Source organism: Nansenia antarctica (assembly GCF_963989245.1).
Source record: "Nansenia antarctica genome assembly, chromosome: 7".
NCBI classification, from domain to species: domain Eukaryota; kingdom Metazoa; phylum Chordata; class Actinopteri; order Argentiniformes; family Microstomatidae; genus Nansenia; species Nansenia antarctica.
In genome coordinates this window covers 14,464,329-14,484,071 of record NC_137677.1, presented here as the reverse complement: position 1 = coordinate 14,484,071, position 19,743 = coordinate 14,464,329, and the positions used below count along the sequence as shown (strand labels likewise).

The following is a 19,743-nucleotide window of genomic DNA, read 5'->3' as shown; positions in this document are numbered from 1 at the left end:
AATGAGGATGGTCTCATGCATCTCAAAGGCCTCCCTGATTCTTTGACCACCATATCGTTCAGCAATTAGACTGTGTCAAACGTGTTCAGCCGATATTTCATATCCTTATATTATTACAAACACAAACCATTCCATGTCTATTGTCTACGTGTACAGTATAAACCTACATGAATGCTACTTTGTCCTGATAAGATTCCTTGGAAGAGACTGTTGGAAAAAAAACAGCAATGTTTTATGACTTCCTTGAGACAAGAGAGCCTTTTTAAACATGTGTCAATAAAGGAGTGCAGAGGGATAGCAGCATGACTCTCACGGCTGGTTGACTCCATAGTGTCTCTGCCCCCACCTGTCACTGTGTGAAAAGTGATCCAGGTCAGAGGACCACCCCAGTGTTCTCCACTGTCTATTGAAAGGCCAGGTGAGCCCAGGCTTCCCTTACTGCCTTGAGCGCTGCTCTGACACAGCCAGAGCTGAGCTGAATCCCATACTCCGCCAGGCTAGTCCCCCTGCTTGTACCTCTGAGCCCCCAGAGCTTGGACAGACCAAGACCAGACATGGAGTCTTGTCTCAGGGAGCCCTGCAATAAAACATCCGAAAAAGTGGCCGTACAGACCTCATAACTATGCTTGCGGAGATAAGATATGAGATAAAAACAAGAGCATTAAGATCCTAGCTTTTTTTTTTCCTCAAGAGAAGAGAAACAATGAAGGGAGTGAAAAGCAGGTATGCTGTGGTTCAAACTGTAAGGAATGTGTTCTTTTTCCCATTCAAGCGTGCAGGACCCAGGACCACAGTGCACTGTAACCAGAGACCTCGTTCTCAGAAAGGGAAAGCTCCTACAAAGCAACCTTGGAATGCCGGTGTGACCTTGAGGCCTATAATAAAGATTTCAATTAGAGGGAAAGTATGGATTAACAGATGGTCTGGTTATTATCACATGGATACAGGCAATGTGGATTATCCCTTAAATGCAGAGGAATTCCACAGGTACAATGACACCTCGGAGGTCATTCCTCCACCCAGTCCTGTTAGAGGGCTGCTTCTCTCTACAGCCTTGCTGTGACAGACAGTCTACGAGAGGAATCTTAGAGTACGGTGCTCATGTGATAGTATACTTGGAGAAACATGAATGACATAACAGCAGTCGAGGTTAGGTACACTGTTAAGGAAAAAAAGACACTTATCTTAACCGCTGTTGCCATGAATCATGTTTGAGAGTCAATTAAGGACAGCCAATCTATAATGTAAACAGTCAATAAAGCTAAGCTATGGTGGCTGTCAAACAATCATCTTCTTCTACTCTTTTCAGCTTTTGAAAACACAGTTGAAAGCCAAATTCAAACTTGTTTCTCATAGTCAGTTGGGAGAGTAGCAGAGTTACAATGTTGCATACACAACCTCACAGAATGCAGAATAATATCCTTGAGTTGAACAACGCTGGTGTAACGTTAGTTACCTCTGCTATGTAAGATACTGGGCAGGAAGAATAGGGCCTAGATATGCAACAAGGCAATTTCCATAGTATTCTCTGATAACATACAGAAAGGGAGAGCAATAGAGACATTTATTAAGCTTCCTTTACTTAAAGCGATAAGGGGAGTCAATTCACCCACACAGGCTTGCCAATTAAACAGATCATTAAATGGCTGTCGCTCAGCTCAGTGAGAGAAATACTATACTGCCTGGCAAACAAAAGGGGCTTCCATACTGTAGGTCTGACCAGATGACTTTATCAAAGTGAAGAAGCGGACAAAGAATTTATTTTAGTAGGAAGGCTTAATGGCGTAGCTGTAGCACATTAATGCGCCTACCACGTAAATGCAAGGTTGCAAGATGTCATATCTCCTCTCTCTCACCCATCCTTCCTGTCAACCTCTAGTGTCTCTCTCCCAATAGAAGCAGAAATGCCCTTAACACACACACACACACCCACACCCACACCCACACCCACACCCACACACACACACACACACACACACACACACACACACACACACACACACACACACACACACACACACACTCACACTCACACTCACACTCACATATATATATATTATATATATTTACATATATATAAATACATATATTTTAGTAGATGTATGGTGTCTAATTCCTTTGTTATAAAAACGGACTGTGGAGGAAATAATTACAATTTAAGTGACTGTAGATCACCTTGGGTCAGCTTTGACCCTAACCCAACCCTGGCACAGACAGCCAGCTTTCCTTCTTTCCATCCACAAAACCATTTATTAGCATGATCCTAACAATATATTGGTGGTTCGGCCCAGGGACCCACTTCTAACTTCCCACTGCCCTCTACTGGTTAGTTCACGCTGCCTTACCAGCTTCTCATTGAAGATCATGTGCCGGAGCCACTTGAAGTCCAGAGATTTGAAGGCAGAGAGGACAAAGAGGGACTCCTGCTCATAGCGCTCAGTCTTCTGGATGGCCCCCTCAGGATAAGTGATGCGTACGGTGGTCTTAGAGCCCACGTCTTTCTCATAGCCTTTCACCGGGGCCTCGTTCAACCTGCAACACAGGGTTGACTGGGATTAGGGCTCGACTAGTCTAGTCTTGCGTCGCTAGACTTTCCAAGTTTCATTAGCACTCAATTATTTGTCATTAAAGTCTGGAGAATTTAATCATGTTTTGAGGACAACAATGCCTTGCCTCTTTTTTTGTTACGCTTGAGAGGAAAACATGTGTCATTAAAGCATTAGCCAATTAACTTAGCTTCCGTTGCTAGCGGCTAATGATTTTGAAAATAGACATTGCTGAAGACATTGCAGAAGCAAAGACTTGAAGCAAAGGTTTAGGGTTCTAGCACAACAGGGCTATCCCAGTAACAGAGCTTTATAAATGGTGATGTGCCGGACAGACCTTGCAACCACATCGTATTCATCAATCCTCAAACCCAAAGACTTGTTGGAAAGAATTCCACCGTTCCCCATGATGATGCATCTCTTACAACTCAAGCTAGAAGAGCAAAAAAAAAAGAAAAGAAACACAACATTGTGAAACTGGCAGGAGTATTACTCTGTGTAAACGTGCTGTAAGGTCTCTGTAGTGACGGGCAATGTTAAAGTGAAGTGCTGTGATGAACTTCGTTATAACATGATATTTACTCGGGCTATCAGGCCTACTGACAGCCTGATGTAGTAGAGGACGTGACCTCTGTGTAGCCTGAGTTCTACATTCCAGGTGCAAAAATAAACACATTCCTAATGTCCTTAAGCTAGATCTTAGTTGATGAAATCTGGTCTGCGTATTGTAGTGACTGTGGAAGGAATCAGGCCATTAAAAAGATAAAGCCGACAGTGAAATCTAAAAACTCCTGGACACTGTACCACCATCAGGCCGTCTCTGACTCATTCATGTTCATCTTCCTGATCAAATGTGAAGTTGAATCAGACCACTCGTTTTTGTAGACCCTGGTGAGTTTGCATGTATCCATTTTGGTCTCTGGATATTTTTTTAGATGCAGTCACAGTCCATAAAGGAAGCATTTAACAATACTTTTTTCTACTGTTATTACTAAAACAATTCTCTATACTGTGAAGTACAACTCCCGTAAATATCAGCACAATGTCACCACTTGTTATTGTGATTTATGGGGTTATGGTGGGATGTGTGGTCGAGACTGAGGAAGGGCTGCCTTGCGGCTGACGTACCTGTCCAGTTCATCTCCCAGACCGTAGTTTTTGGTGGCTGTCAAAATAGTATCTATGATCTTTTCTGGGGGGAGAGAATAGGGAGGAAGGAACAACATCTGAGTACAGAATTAAAAGTCAAAAAGAGAGGCTCTCATCCACATTCCAGCCAGCAGCATCGTGTCAGTAGGCAGATAGTGAAGGTAGTGTTTCTCAGACGTGGACTAACGGATTGTGATAAATGAAACAGAGGTGCTTGAAGCCAGGCTGGGTGGGCTGACAAGAGGACGGGTGAACACTTCTTCATGTTATACAACCCTCAGAGGCGGGGTGGCCAGGCGAGGAAAGAGCAGGGCCTCATATACCTCCTGGATCGGGAGAGATGTATACAGCGTAAGACACTGGGGGAAAGAGGCATGAATCAATAGCCGGAGAGAGGAACGGCATTTTTAAACAACACATTCTCCGGCTGACGGGGGTAATCCTGGGCCCTCAGGGGAGTGGAGTTATATCACAGCCTCGGAAGACAGGCCTTTCTCTCTGTATGCTCTCTGACTTCATTCAGGGATGCTTCCTACTCAGTCACTAGAAACCTCCTCATCTTTAGTTACTGCGTGTTAAGCAGACAGAAGGGTGCAGTATATCAAATGCAATCCAGATCTTTTTCAGACCATCCCATTAACCTAATTGCAGAGAGACTGCACAATCACCTGCTCTATTCAGACGATCAGGGTTAAACCAAGATAAACCCCAAAAAATGGGAGTGCTCTGAACCACTCACCAGTACACTTTGCCATGAGATGTGAAAACCACACAATTAACTGCATAGTCGTTGCGTGATGTTCTTGATCATTGACTTAGATTTCAGAGCATGAAATTGCCATTAACACTTGGGTGTCTAATTGTCAGACTCAACAGCTGATGGACATGAGGTAGAATCAATCCTTTTGAACAATGGAATCAGTCCATTTAGGAAACTGGGATAGGATTTGAATGAATGACACTGAATGTCCTTGTTTTGTACACAAGACTGCATACAATATACTAGAATTTAAGGATCATTCAGAAGTAATGTAATGTCAACAGCATTGATGCGGAGACAGTCACAGCACCATCCAAAATGACCTTCTGTTTTGCATTTCGGTTCGGTGACCGACACAGGATGAAATAGGGGGGAGAGCCGTTGTTGACTACTGCAGTGCTGCCTGTCACACATGCAAACAGACAGCATCATCAAGCTGGTTGGGAGGTTGAAAGGATTGGCTCTTCATTGAGCCAAACCACAAGGCTGATATCAGAGGAGCCCTAAATGACACCAATCCTTGACAATGAAGGACTCCAGAGTCCAGATCTATCGACTTGTCTCCTTCAGTAATCCACAACTGGAGGAGGCTTTACAGTGTGACCTTAATAACCTATCTTCAGGCAGATGAGGAAAACATGTGAGGTGTGATCCGTCAAAGTGGCAGAAACCGCCCAGAACGTGTCAGAGAGTCAGTACCGGGCATCCTGCGTCAGCCATGACGGCAGTCAGGCCACAAATACCTCAGATTAGCTGATGCTGTGTCTCAGACACAGGCTTCATAGCTAGCTCATTTGTTCTCCATTAACATTGGTCTGTACAACAGCTGAGAGCTAGGTGACCTAACCACAACCTGTGACTGGTAGACAGTGTGATGGTTAAGACAGGGCTGCTGTTTAGTGTTCCACAGACAGGCAGAGGGGTTACAGACAGACGTTGGCAAGAACACACACGCACAATACACTCCACGAGAGTCACAACATGTGTGTTATTCAATAGAGATTTTCCAATCGATTTCATACCATTAAACATCTGTTAAATTAACCTCAAGTGTGTTGTAATATCAACTTCAGAAGAGGTTCGGTATAGTTTTGCAACAAATGGGCGATGGCCAGACATGCGTGATTGACTTAAATATAACAGATGTGCATTCAATCAATGGCACCTTTCTTCCCTCTGTATGATGACAGTGTAGGCAAAGCAAATGTCATCCAACTATAATCTAACTAACAGCACAGCGATGGATGTCATTTGGTAAAAATCTTAAAGGCTAGTCTTAGAAACAGATATGAATGGGATTACATACTTTTGCTAACTATTTCAGCCAGAAAGACAGTTCATCTTTAACATTTCTATAGTGATGGGGGGAAAAAAAGAGTTGCATACCTTGCGATTTTATTCCAAAAGGTGGATATAAATTGCTGATCTTGGAAAACCGCCTAAAATTCAGATCGAGGAACATGGGTGCTGGTTTAGTGAACCTGGAAATACAAAAACAAAAAGTGAGCGAGAGCACAAGTTACAACAAGTGAGAGTGAAAAATAGCTAGGCCATCAATAACAGCCCAAACCCCACATAACCCTTATGAGAACCACTGGAGATCCACTGATTAATATGGGAGCATGCTTCACAGGATTAGAGGGGTTGTGTTTCAGGTAATCCACTGGCTGTCTGTGTATTTATCAGCACAGAGGAGACAACCTCTGAGAAAAGTGGTAGAAAGAGCGAGGGGAGGGGGGGGGGGTCTGGGAGCATCCTTGAGTTGATGGCTTTAACCATGAGAACAGATGCAGTGACCATGCATCAGTCTAAAGTTCAGTCTACAGTTCTGTAAGATGAACACGAAGGGGCTGGATGCAACAGACATTGGTCGATAGGAATCTAACCATGCTGCTTTCAAGTTATTTTTTTCTCATAAATCTATATTTCACACCGAGAACACAGTTCCCTGTTGTATTTCACTGTATCTTTAGAGTTAAATGGGAGACACAAGGACTCTACCCAGGGAGCCAAAATCACCCAGCAAAACAGCACTGTCATCTGCACTAACTTACCACACACCTAGAATGTCAGTTATACAGTGGGGGAAATAAGTATTGTATGGTCCAGTCAATCACCTGACTTAAACCCCAATTGAACATTTATGGAAGCATCTGAAGATCCAGATTCACAAGAGGGCCCCCCCGCAATCTTCAAGATTGAAAGACAATCTGTGTAGAGGAATGGGCCAAAATCACACCTGAATACTGCGGGCGATTAGTTACTTCATACAGAAAGCGCCTTGAAGCTGTCATTACAAACAAAGGCTTCTCCGCTAAGTATTGAATTAATTTCAGTTAGTGTTTTTTCCTGTTTCATTCCACTTTATTACAAGTCTGGTGCAAATTTCACTTGAATAGGCTCATTGGAAATACATTTACTGGACAAAATATTGATGTGTTCAATACTTATTTCCTCCATTGTACCTGTCCTCAAAATGTGATACTTGATATGTCAGATACTTTTTAGGGGGGGGGGGGGGTTTGATTGTAAGGGACCATTTCTAGTAAAAGGCACATACTGTAAGAAGGATAAGACTCCCTTCCACTTAGTTCATTAAACACATTTTAAAAAAGAAAGTTCGTTTTCAACTCCATCCAAGTCTAATTGACTTTAAGGCATGTTTAACAATGCATGTAAAACGTAAATAACATAGTTAACTAGTTTTTGTTGCTTTAGTGTCTCAACACACATTTAGCAAGCTATGGCCTTTTTACTGCTCACATCTGTCTCCACTTAAGGGTAGTAGGCTTCAGATGTACATGTACGTTCTATGTAACCATAGAGAGAGGCCGCTGACTGAACCCAGTGGTGTGGCACCCCTCCTTTTACATATATATTTTAAATCAGGAGAGGATCCATCCCCAGAATAAGGAGGACATACTGTTGGAGACAACATTATTGTAGGAAAGAATGATACTGGTCAGATGGATTTTGGATCAGCGTTAGAGATCAATCTCAAACTCAATTCAACTCAAGCCTGTCTCTCTGCCAGGAAACTGTGATTGGGATTGTGTGAGTAAAACCCAATGAGAACTTTTGAAAAGGCCAACACTCTTAATCAGATGGATATTTACATGTTGCACTGATGCATTATGCTTATAATTTCAAAACACTTAAAGAAAAACAGAAATCCATCACATGGGAATTCAAAATCAATCAAAAAATGCATGAAGAATTAGCCAAAACAAACCATGAGTAATTAACTTCAGCGAGGCATAATTTGGCTGTTTGACAAATAAATGGTCATCAAAATACATTCAAGTGGGCCTATGGACACATCTAACAAAAACATTCAGCTCTTCCACTTTCGACAAAGGAAACTTGTTATTTCTGTTAATAAACACTATATGGACAAAAGTATGTGGACACAATTATCGTCTGGGGCTGTTTTCATGGTTTGGGCTAGGCCCTTTAGTTCCAGTGAAGGGAAATCTTAATGCTACAGCCTACAATGTGATTCTAGAGAATTGTATGCTTCCAACTTTGTGGCAACAGTTTGGGGAAGGCCCTTTCCAGGTTCAGCATGACAATGTTCCCATACACAAAGTGAGGTCCATAATGACAAGGTTTGCCAAGTTTGGTCTGGGAGAACCTGACCTCAACCCCATCGAACACCTTTGGGATGAATTGGACCGCCGACTGTGAGCCAGTCCTTCTCGCCCAACATCAGTGCCCGACCTCATTAATGCTCTTGTGGCTGAATGGGAGCAAATCCCTGCAACCATATTCTAAAATCTAGTAGAAAGTCTTCCCAGAAGAGTGGGAGCTGTTATAGCAGCACAGGTGGGACCAACTCCCTATTAATGCCCATGGTTTTGGAATGAGAAGTTCCAGAATATATATATATATATATATATATATATAACTAAATTACAGTCTGATATATGTTCTCAAACAACAACTCAAAAACAACAGGTGGACACATGTTTCTAAAAAAGGGTTTCTTTAACCCAGACAAACCCCTCCAGTCTTGGCGGCTGATCATTTCTTTTCATGTGTAATATAACATAATGAACAGAAAATTAGCTCTGATCTGGCGGGAAATAACAATTGCTAATCAGTGAATGTTGGATGAATGAATGAGCCGCCTCCATTTCCTCTGGGGGCTCAAGACAATGCTCTCACCTGCTGCTAGTTTGCACTGAGAGAGAAGTGCAAAAAATATGGGTCAGTCCTATACTCATCTCAGGATGCCCAGAGCATATATACCCATACCTCTGAAAGGGAATCCCCCAGTGTTGTTTTATAGGTCCTGATCTTCCCTCTCTGCCTGCTTCATTAAGGAGACTCTCTCAGAGCCCTGGTCGGTGGACTCCTGGAGTTGCGTGTCTCCAGCACTAAACGAGACCAGATAAGTGGATCAAGCCCATGGCTCTGTCACGCACGGGGAGGACAGCAGCAGCAAAACGGGCCAAAAAAAGATTTGTGCGTCACATGGCCTCCTATGAGGCCGATGCATCCAAAGTCTTTTTTCAGACGAGGGTTAGGCTCTGAGAAAAACATACACAGGTGAAGGGCTTTCATGGTGTGGAGCACCTCTCTGGCACTCAATAATTCAGAGGCAGAAACGGGATCTTTCATCTCTCACGCCACTCTGAGCTCAGGAAGATTTCCACATGACAGGACTGCCCATTGAACAAGACGCATAACTACATACAAGAAGAAGCACCTGAATATAAAATAAAATAAATGGAAACTGGATCACTGGCCACACAGTCTTGTCTTGTACAAAAAGACAAGATCAACATTTACACACTATAATGAACATCAATTGTGGGGCTTTCCAGACAGTTGCACATGTAAAATGCCCATTGTCCACGGTAAGTGAAATGAGACACCTGACATTCGTAACGGATGATGATGTGTAAAATAGTCTCGTATGAACATCTGTTTCCACAGCTCTGTGGCTGGAGATCATTGACCCTTTCGCAAAGTGGAGAAAGGCACAAGGGCCACAGAACGGTCACTGTCTGCACAGGGGGGTCAGTGAGTTTGCTGTGATCCTTGAGCTGTCGAACGGGGGGGTCTAAGTCGCTCGGCCATTTTTGTGACCCATCATCTGTGGTCGGATCACCTATGACTCTCTATGGCTGTCACTCTGTAGCGGGGGCACACCAGACAAAGGGCCAGTGGTAGTCCAGCAGACAAGGAAACAGCTTTATGAGTAAGGGGTTTTCTGGTATAGAGGAAGCAGCTCATTCCCTGTGGGTGTGAGAGGGGCTTTCTGTGGGATCGGAGATGGAGACGATAATCTGTGTGGGTTTATTGTGCGGATGGTGAAACACCATAAGTGGCCATACAGTAGAACACTGAAGAGTAGAGCGTTAGTGTTGAATGGAGTCTTGAGAGGAAAAGCTTGCGGTCAGACAACCTAAAGGAAACTGTGAATGATGCTGTTGTCAAAGCGTCACCATCCTCTCAATTGAAGTACTGTAGCAGAGTTATCTGTAATGTATATGACATGGCAGTGAACATCAGAATAAAATGGTATCATTCTAAATGATGGTCAGTGCCCTGAACCTATGGTAAACCCAAATTATCCAAAATAACCATTGGAAAAAAACACATCAAAAAGGAAAAACATCGGGTTTTTTGCTCACTTTGGATAGATGGCGGTCATCTTGGCAGCTGTGTAGCCAGGCTTGCAAACTCCCTTACTGAGATTGCCATACTTGTACATCAGCTCCAAAGGCCTGTGGTACAAAGACAAAACAAGAGAGAATAGGACAAGCAAGGATGAGAGTGTGTGAGCAAGAGACACTCCTGAAATGCCTAGGAGAGGCAGGGATACAGTAGGAGTTGGTAAGAAGAAGCAGACAAATCACTGAGGCAAAAATAAATGGGCCATTGTTAATAGTCCCTCATAGACTTGGTTACACAACGAACACAAATAGCCTAAATATCTGTAGGCCTAACTATAAGCACGAAGGATAGTTATGGTACAGAATGTGAAAATAGCTCTAATGACTCATTTCTCAAATGTACTTATTTCATCTATGAAAAAAGGAATTTAACAGGCACTCGCTCTTGCATGTAGTGTATTAACATACTCTTCAAGAAAATAGGACATACCATCTCTCTCGGAGGTCAGGTTAACAAGATCAGGACTAGTTTAATCAAATTATTCTACAGCAGGATAAGAGAGATAAGAGCCGACACCACCAAAAAAAGATTAGAGATTGGGTAACATGTACAGATGGCCTAGCGCCTACCTCAGGGCTCAAATATTCCAGAAGACATTTGGAGTTGAACAGCTGCAGTGTATTCACATTGAAATAAAGGACTATTTGGTGAAAAACTCACATGTTCGTCTACAAAAGGGTGCGTCCCGAGACGTTGTTTATTTTACATTAACTCTCACCTCTAACCGCTGAGTCAGCGTAACACAAATAATACCGTTGGAAGAGCCTCGCATATCTACCTAAAGGCCAGCGTTGGGGAGAGGCAACCTGTTGATTGTGGAATGTATACAGGTGGAAGAAGTCCATCACATATCACCAGGATTTATTTCGAGCAAACTCAAAAATCTCCCGAGAGACCCCTAAAATGATTAGGTCTAGGGGTTAGATGTAAAATTGTTTCTACTTCTGGGTGGTTGGTGGGCCACCAGTTGTCGACAGATCGTTTGTTAACCAAATGTTCGACCTCACAGAAAGAGGATCAGGTCCACACTCTTAATAACACACACATTTCTTTATTAATTGTTGCTCCAAACAGCTCATTAATAACCTACATGGCTCTGGCTTATTCAAATAAACAGGGGCCCTGTAGATAAGCAGCTCCAGAAACACGATCAATTGGAAGAGGTATGGAACATCACCATGGTATTGCATAACACATACATACATTCACACATACTGTAATACACAGGTGTCTTGTGAAAAGCCTCCCATTACTTGTGATGAGGGGCCAGAACAGAGCATGTTCCCTACGGTAACAACACTGTTGACAGTCCATACAGTACGCACATCATGTAGCCAAAACATGCGTGTACATGCTGTAGCCAAAACAAGAAGCAACCAATCCTGAGCTCATTAAACACTGAGGTGAGTGGTCAAACCATTACATAATGCATAGGAGAATGCAGAATACTTACAGATTGCCATCAAGCTTCAGCAAGAATCCCTGTTTGTCATACACTAGATAGATAGAGCGAAAAAGAGAGAAAATATATTATTTAGATTATGAGAAAACAAGAAGGAAACAAGAAGGAAACACAAAAATAACTTATAAAATAATATGCAGAAAATATATTAAAATCATACAACGTGACCTATGGTTGCTATTTCTTTATTTTTGTTATAGGTGAGCTTTTAAGGGTTGAAAGAGGAGAGACTTAACTTCCTCTTAAAACACGACTTTCACTTTATGGCAGTTATGGGTAATCTACAGAGAAGGACATGATCCATAGGTAGCATAAAGCTTAAAGAAAACTGTGCTCAATTTAAGAAAAAACTCAAAAAGAAAGAAAAAAGGAAGATTTCTTTGAAGTGCAGGAAAAGAGCTAAAAACATAATTATGTGGAATTTTCCATTGCGGGGTCATAGGAATCATAGAATATGCGTCAAAAAGAATTCCAACCTACAACATTTTCATCGACAATGTCTGTCTGCAATCAAAGATGTTCAGAGGTCAAAGTAGTTGTCCTTTAAGCTAGCAATTACCAATTCCTCTCTGGCCTTTCCATAAAGGTTTGTGAAATGACTTCATTGCGGAATATATCACACAATAGTGAAGGGAACAGACAGGAACAAGAGAATGATATCTGAGCTTCCATGGGGTTGGACAGCAGTGACAGGGGCGGCCATCCAGAGGTCAGACGCTTTTCACTGAATCAAACTGACTTACTGAGGTCATAATTAGGTGGTATGCCAACAATAAAAACAGCTTAAAAACGGAAACATTTTATCACTAATACCTGCTGTCAAACCCAGTTTCCTCAAACCAGTTTCCTCAGCCTATGATCCCATTACTTTTCTTTGCAGTAGGACTATATGCCGTACAGAAGCAATATCAAATCATAAACAAATTAAAGTCTATAACCTCAAATCGGTTAGGTTAGGGTGGTTGGTACTGAATAGTGATACTGATTAAAGGCCTATTGGAATTGAACCAGGGACCCTGTGATTATATAGCTGACACCTTAGTGTGCTACGCCACCAAGTGCCCTTAAGTGATTTTAATCTTAAGTGAAGACTTAAATTGATAGGATAACATTATTCAGTGTTTGCTGTTTTCCCTCTTCAGTTTGAAGCGGTTCACTATTATTATTATTATTATTATTATTATTATTATTATTATTATACAATGAAATCGGGGAGGGGACTACGGATCGGTCTCTGTCTGTTCGTTTGTCACATGCTTTATCTTTGACACCACTGGGACAACTTTGATGAAACTTAGGGTTATGTGGCATCATTTACAAAATTACATTCATTGGCCCAATTTTGACGGAACTTGGGTGAATTATGCGTCGTCATTGTTTCAAGTTGACACTGATTCATCTGGTGATGTTGTGGTTAAAGTGATAAGTTGTTGTCATTAAAAACATCATAATAGTGTGGAAAGAGGAGAGCGCACCTCAGACCGCACCTAACTTCAAATAATCCTGTTAAATCCTTGGAAATGAATCAAATAAGCACTACAAGCTCCGGTACTTTTCAGCCTACCTTAAATCTGTGGACTTCACAAAAATGCTAAACTGTGAGAAGCGAGACTGTTAATGAATACACTTTTCTGAATAATTGTCACTAACTGACAAAGAGGGGTGCTAGTGCTACATCATTCGTGGAGGACATTTACTGTACACATTATACATAACTTGACATGTTATTATATCTAGGCCTATTAGATATAAAAATGATTGTATCTGCCATCTGCTCATCACAGTACACTTGATAGGGTTTAAATAATGAATGGATACTTCTCAGAGAGTATTAACTGTGTTAAACAAGGGTGTTACCACCATATTTAGTTGTCATAGCCATCAAAATGATAGCAAAGATTACATCCAACACTATGCTCGAGGGATTAGAGATTCAGGTCCACAATCCAACTTCCTGCTAAGTAGGTCTTATTAGGACCTGGACAACTGGAATAGAAAACATACTTGGTATTAATATCCCCAAAGATACAAATGAACTTACTACCATACATTTTAATACAAAGTTAATTTTAATAGACAAGATCTTGCAACCTTGGAGAGGGAAATACCTATCCATTTATGGTTAGGTATCACACTGATTAACTCCATAGTCATATCTCAGCTCACATATTTACTTATGGCACTACCTAATCCAGTTGACTTGTTCTTCAAATTACATGAAAACAAAATATTACAGTTTATTTGGAATGGTAAAACAGACAAGATTAAATGTACTGGGGTTTGGACAACGATTTAAATATGGGGGGTTGAAATTATTAAATGTCAAAGCATAACCTCTCACTAAAAGCTTCACTCATTCAAGAACTATAGCCTACTTAAACCTGAACTGGTTCTCTAGTAAATAAGCTCCTGCTTTTGCCTTTAAATAGATTACAACCTCTCATTTTCAGTACATTGAAAATGAAATCTGGTCCAAAGTATCACAATTTGTAAGCCAAACAAAGCTGGTTATAATATAAATGTTATCCTCCAGAAAAGTCTGATTAAATATTACAACAAATAATATACCGTAGTTAAACTGAAATATATTGATTGATAATAAAAACAATGTTTATGGAAATACAATGGTATAATTTTTCCAAAACAAATGGAAGAGGACAATTGGAAAAGGAAAATGTAAGGAATTAGCTTTTCTTATTCAAAATCACAAATGGCTGAAAAACATTTGTATAAATAGAGCAGTATACAAATGTAAGATAATTTAAAAAAACACTGATTGCTGCACCATACAGGATACTAGTTGCTAAGAACAGACATTACTGTACAAAACTATTGCAACCAAAGAATGCACATCCATATAGGGCATTGAACAATAACCACAATGCAGACTTTGCGGTGAGGAAATCAAGGCAGTAGATCAAATGTTCTGGTATTACCTGCAGGTGTCTCACTTTTAGTCTAAGGTAAGGAATGAAAATAATAATATGCATCTAAATATGTATCTAAATATAGCCCTACAAAATAAAATAAAATCCATTTTATTAAATCCTGCAGGAAATCCTCTTCAAATATAAATCAAGGGTTTCTGCTTTCATTTATTATCATTTTCTGCAGCAGAAATTAGACAATTTTGTTGCTAAAATCTCGACACAGTATTTTCAGTTAGAATTACACAAATGGGGCAGATAAAAAGTAAAGAGTAACAATCTTTAAAACGTTGATTACATTAACACAGACATGGCTCCAGAGCTGAACAAAGCCCAGGCCTCTCATAACCCGACTTATCAAGCTCTTTCGTGGTGCTATCTGCCTGCTGAAGCACACGACTTACACCATGCACGTTGCTGCTTAAAAGAGAATAAAGCATGAAAGAAATAGAGCAGAGGCATGGGGAGAAAGAGAGAGAGAGAGCAGTCGGAGCTCTTCAGGAACACTGGAGATAAAGCTGGCCAAGTCGGGCATGAGCAGATCTAATACTATCTGGCTGTGGGAGACCGCACTGTGTGTGAGCCGGAAAAGAGCTGTGGTGAGGTCCATGGAGGGCTGATGGGAAGGCTTGTTATGAAGGGTGGTTAGGGAACAGATAAGAAGCTGCTTGTTATCGCTGGGCACTGGCTGTGAGGTTGCTCTTGCAGCACACCCATCAGGTGAAAGCAGCAGGCCCCAGCTACCTCTGCGTTACAGTATAGTGCCTAGTCAGAGCAGTCTATGGGTCCTGTTCTTACAAAGACATAATATCTCCCTCATAGCAGGCTGGATTCAGTAGTAGTGTGGGGTTAGTATGTCACATGTAATGTTCTCTCAAGGATCTTAAACTTTGAGCCACATTCTTTCAGATATACAAATTGAACAAAGTGGGCAATGGGCAATACATTAATACACTGAAAATCAACTAAATAGTACATGTCCATGAGAAGATAAGAGTCTTTGTAAGACATATAACAATAGGTGCACATACCGTATAATAAGCTTGAACTGGTGGCAGTTTGGAAATGCTTCACAATGTTGGAAGGTATTGGAGTAGGCTCTCATTCAACCACACATAAAGTGGATAATCATTTACATATAAAAATAGAATATATATATATCAATATTGATGGCGGAAGGCCAATCTATGATGTAGCCTATGGTAGGTTTAACAATCAAGATCTATAAAACCTCCCAACATGGCTGCCTGATTTGAATGTCGCATGGTTGGCTAAATTCTAAACCTATACCTGAGCTGAATAACCGTCCCACGGAGAATATGCTATCCAATCCTGTCTCTGAAACAGAAGTGTGAGAGTTAGACACCACGGCAGTTCAGGTTCAGTAGAATCACACTGGACAACCCTAAGGTATCATAGGAAAAAAAAACTTGTGTGAAAGCAGGTGGTTGATTCAGTAGGGTAACACTAGTCATGCGTTAGCCACTGACAAGCCCAAACCACAATCCACTCAGAACACAACATTCATCCTCTCTGTTGCAAAACCGCCAACATCATTTTTCACTGCTCGCCTATTTGGATCAAAATGGCTTAGCCATTTCATAAAGTGTTTCTGATAAGTAGTAACACATTGCAAATCATGAGATAAGGCAAAAAAAAACTAAATGAAAATAAACTCATCACGGCTGTATACTTAGATCAACACTACAAGGGCTGTTTATGTTTCATTATGGGAGCAGATGACATGATTAAAAGGAGATCTAATTCAATAAAGTTTAGAAAGTTTAGTAGTTGCACATTACTGGAATTCATAACCACTCATAACAACTTCCCAATTGAGACATTGCTCATTAAACTTCTAACAATGTTACTAGCATTCTGAAAAGGTCCATGCAACAGTTAGACCTGAAATGTCATAATGTATAAATAAAAGACAAATAAAGACACTAGGCGTAAACCTTTATCACCACAAGGCTAGGCTACATACTGGGGCCAAAATTCCACTTGAGACTTAAAAGCCTAAATTACCTTTGTTGATTTAGAACTGAACATAAAATGTTGACCGGCCAAGGCAGTGATTGTGTTTGGACCGTGGCCCAGTGGATCGTAGAATAAGCTGAATGATAGAGATGAGGACCATTTGAAGTGGTCTACTGTTCAAACCACATAAAGAAAAAAGCTCTGCACACCCTCTGTGGAACGGTGGTTGGTTGTCTGTACATGTACCGTGAAAACAAGAAAGGAGTTTAAGTTGCTCACAACTGTTTGAGGAGGTAAGGAGAACAGCTGAAATAGCCGGCAACAAGTTTCTTGCTGTCTGCCAAAAGGCTTAAAGCCTTAGAGAAAGGTTAAATGCGCTAATCTACAAGCGTTTACATGGTTTTTACATAATGGCTTATTTTCAAATCAAACCTGGACTCTGGTTGGCAGGGGCCAGGCAGCCCTCCAGCTCCAGCTCCTCCATCCCTTTTATGAACTTTGAATTCAACCTCCGTCTGTGGTGAGCAGTGCACAAACATCCCACCCAAATTGCTAGCAAATGCTGATACGCCTGAGGTACAGGAGTCATTTTCTGCTTAAATATGTGTATGTGTGTATGTGAAAGAGAAGGGGAGTGTTGTTTTTATTTCTCTTTACCACAAAATGTCAGCTATTGTACTACAGTATGTCACTCAAAACTATCGACAATACTTTCTTGCACGAAAACAAAACCAAGAGAACAAAAATACCCAGCTTGGCTTCAAGAACAGTTTCAATGGATAACATGGAATCATATTGGGATAGCTCCAGCCTGGAATAACTTTTGACTAAGGTGCCTCTTAATCTAAAACAACCTCACATGCAAAGTCTGCTCTGTTGAACCTATAAACATACAGACCTACTACACTCTTTTGTCTGCTTTCGTGTGCCAAGTTAGACATTGACAGGGTCATGTTCAATTGGCACAACAAATCCAGGTAGTACCACCCCCCTACTGCATCTGTATAACACTCATATTAAAAAATGAGACCGTAAACCAGGTGAATTCAAGCTAGTCTATTCCCAATATTCCATTACTGGGTTAGCTGGATAGCATCCTCCTCTATGCAGTCCTATGAACAGATGGAGTCGAAGACTGACTCGATATATAAAAATGACCACACTAAGACAGTTTGTGAGAAAATCCTTCTTTCATTGACTCTGATGGTTCGTTGTGTTATTGCCCCCATTTGACAGCTATCACACTAGCCAAATGTGCCTTGCAATAAGTAAACACACTTTTCAACTATTCAAGGGGTACAGTACGAAGCAAGCTAAGGAAGTTAGTGAGCTAACTTATGCTCCAATTCGTTATTTGGTCAATATACTTTACTTGTTATTCAATGACTTTGTTCGAGAAATTTGGCAAGCTTGATGCCTGTCAAAGGCGACAACCACCCAACGATCCATCAGTCAGGAAAGAAGGATTTAAAACAAACTGTGTCTTGACAGGGTCATTTAGGACTGCATAGAAGTGAAGTGAAGTGAAACTTTATTTATATAGCGCCTTTTGTACACGGATGCCACTCAAAGCGCTAGAAGAGGATGTTATCCAGCTAATGCTAGGTGGGCACTGCCAGAACACCTGGCACAATTCAGTAAGTGAATTGAAAATCAATTTCACTAGGATGTATAATGGGTTGGTTCTATGAACAAAATGTTCATAGAAAACAACGGCCATTTTTCAATGCATAAATTGAATTACAATTCACTTCCTGAATTGACACAAACCCTGTGGGTCATAGTGTTCATTAGATATGTAAGTCTATTGGCTCCCCCATCTGGTAAGAAGCAGCTTCTCCTTGAGTATAAATAGCAACGGGGAACTCTCGCCGTGTTCTCTGAATAACCGCACGTTCCGACAATAATACTTCCGGTTTCGTTTTCGCAACATCAAAATAAAAGCTCGAGGTAATTGAGCACTAAAGGGATAGGATCACAGTATTTCATATTTTTCATGAATTTAGGAAATGTTACATAACAGAAAGTATGTGCCAGTCATTTTGATCGTTATAATGTACATATTTGTGCAATTTACATGTCATTTTACATTGGACAATGGACTGTACACAAATAATATCCCACGGCTAAACATGATTTTTACTACCAATCTACTCAACAACACTTCTAGTATACATATCCATGTGAGTTTCAACCATGAAGGATATCCAATACAAAGTGCTATTGGCCTTTTACATAGGGAACACATAATGGACTGAACACAAACTATTTTCCAAGGCTAATCATGATTTCTTTAAAAATAAAAAATAAAAAATAAAAAATAAAAAAAATATTGTGTGCAATGTAATAGGCCATATGTCTTACAAAAATCTTAAACCCTATGTTTTTTTATATGGTTTTGTTTCCCATTTCACTAGGATGTATAATGGGTTGGTTGTTGTAAATAACATAATATTATAATAACTCTAATATTAAGTAATCTGTTTTGTCATCTCTTACCTGGACTTGCTAGAACAGTACCTATTGAATATATAAGGGAAATTATTTCAGGACCCTGGACAGCACCCTAAATAGACTGTTGTCTGTATGACAGCCCTCATGGTTGAATATGACTCGACTCATATTCTAGACGTGCTGCTGAGTAGAGTGGTAGTAAACAAATCTGATTTATTTGTTACTTTTGTTATTATTTGTATACAGTCCATTATGTGTCACATATGCTGTACAGCAGTCTCTCATTGGGGCTAATGAGGATATTAAATTACCGTACAAACCCTTAAAAACACAAATAATACATTGAAAGGATTACATGTTTATTCCCAGATATAGTTACATATAATGTGTGGTTCCTTTATCCATATTTTAGTATTTCTAAATGCTTAAACAAGTTTAACGTTGGCGCTTTTATTTTGAAGAAACACTCTTTTACATACCCAAGCTAAGTGGGCGGAGGAGTTCTACTGTCGTTCACAGAACACAGCTGGACATCTAAAAGAAGTGATGCCTTTCCTTCCTTCACTCAGGCAAATCCAATAACATCTACTTGTGTGACTTTCATGGGCTCACAAATGTCTTTGTTGCATCAGGAGTGTGTCCCCTGCTCATGCCTCCCACGTTAATAAGGATTGTTGTGTTTCAGTAACACACTGAATCACTATTGATAGATAATGATGTGTGTGTGTGTGTATATATGACATACGTAAAATACGTACAAAATACATACTTACGCAAGAC

At 40.6% G+C, this 19,743-nt stretch overlaps 1 protein-coding gene across 1 annotated transcript in view; it reads right to left on the bottom strand.

Annotated features, from left to right (window-relative positions):
* st3gal3a (ST3 beta-galactoside alpha-2,3-sialyltransferase 3a) overlaps positions 1–19,743 on the bottom strand; it is a 30,928-nt gene that overhangs the window by 9,862 nt on the left and 1,323 nt on the right. Inside the window, exons 3-8 of the mRNA XM_080537337.1 lie at positions 11,594–11,636; positions 10,098–10,190; positions 5,842–5,936; positions 3,675–3,738; positions 2,884–2,979; positions 2,346–2,532 (exon numbers count right to left, since the gene is read on the bottom strand). Of these exons, the coding sequence (XP_080393463.1) occupies positions 2,346–2,532; positions 2,884–2,979; positions 3,675–3,738; positions 5,842–5,936; positions 10,098–10,190; positions 11,594–11,636 (578 nt within the window). The remainder of the gene's footprint in view (positions 1–2,345; positions 2,533–2,883; positions 2,980–3,674; positions 3,739–5,841; positions 5,937–10,097; positions 10,191–11,593; positions 11,637–19,743) is intronic.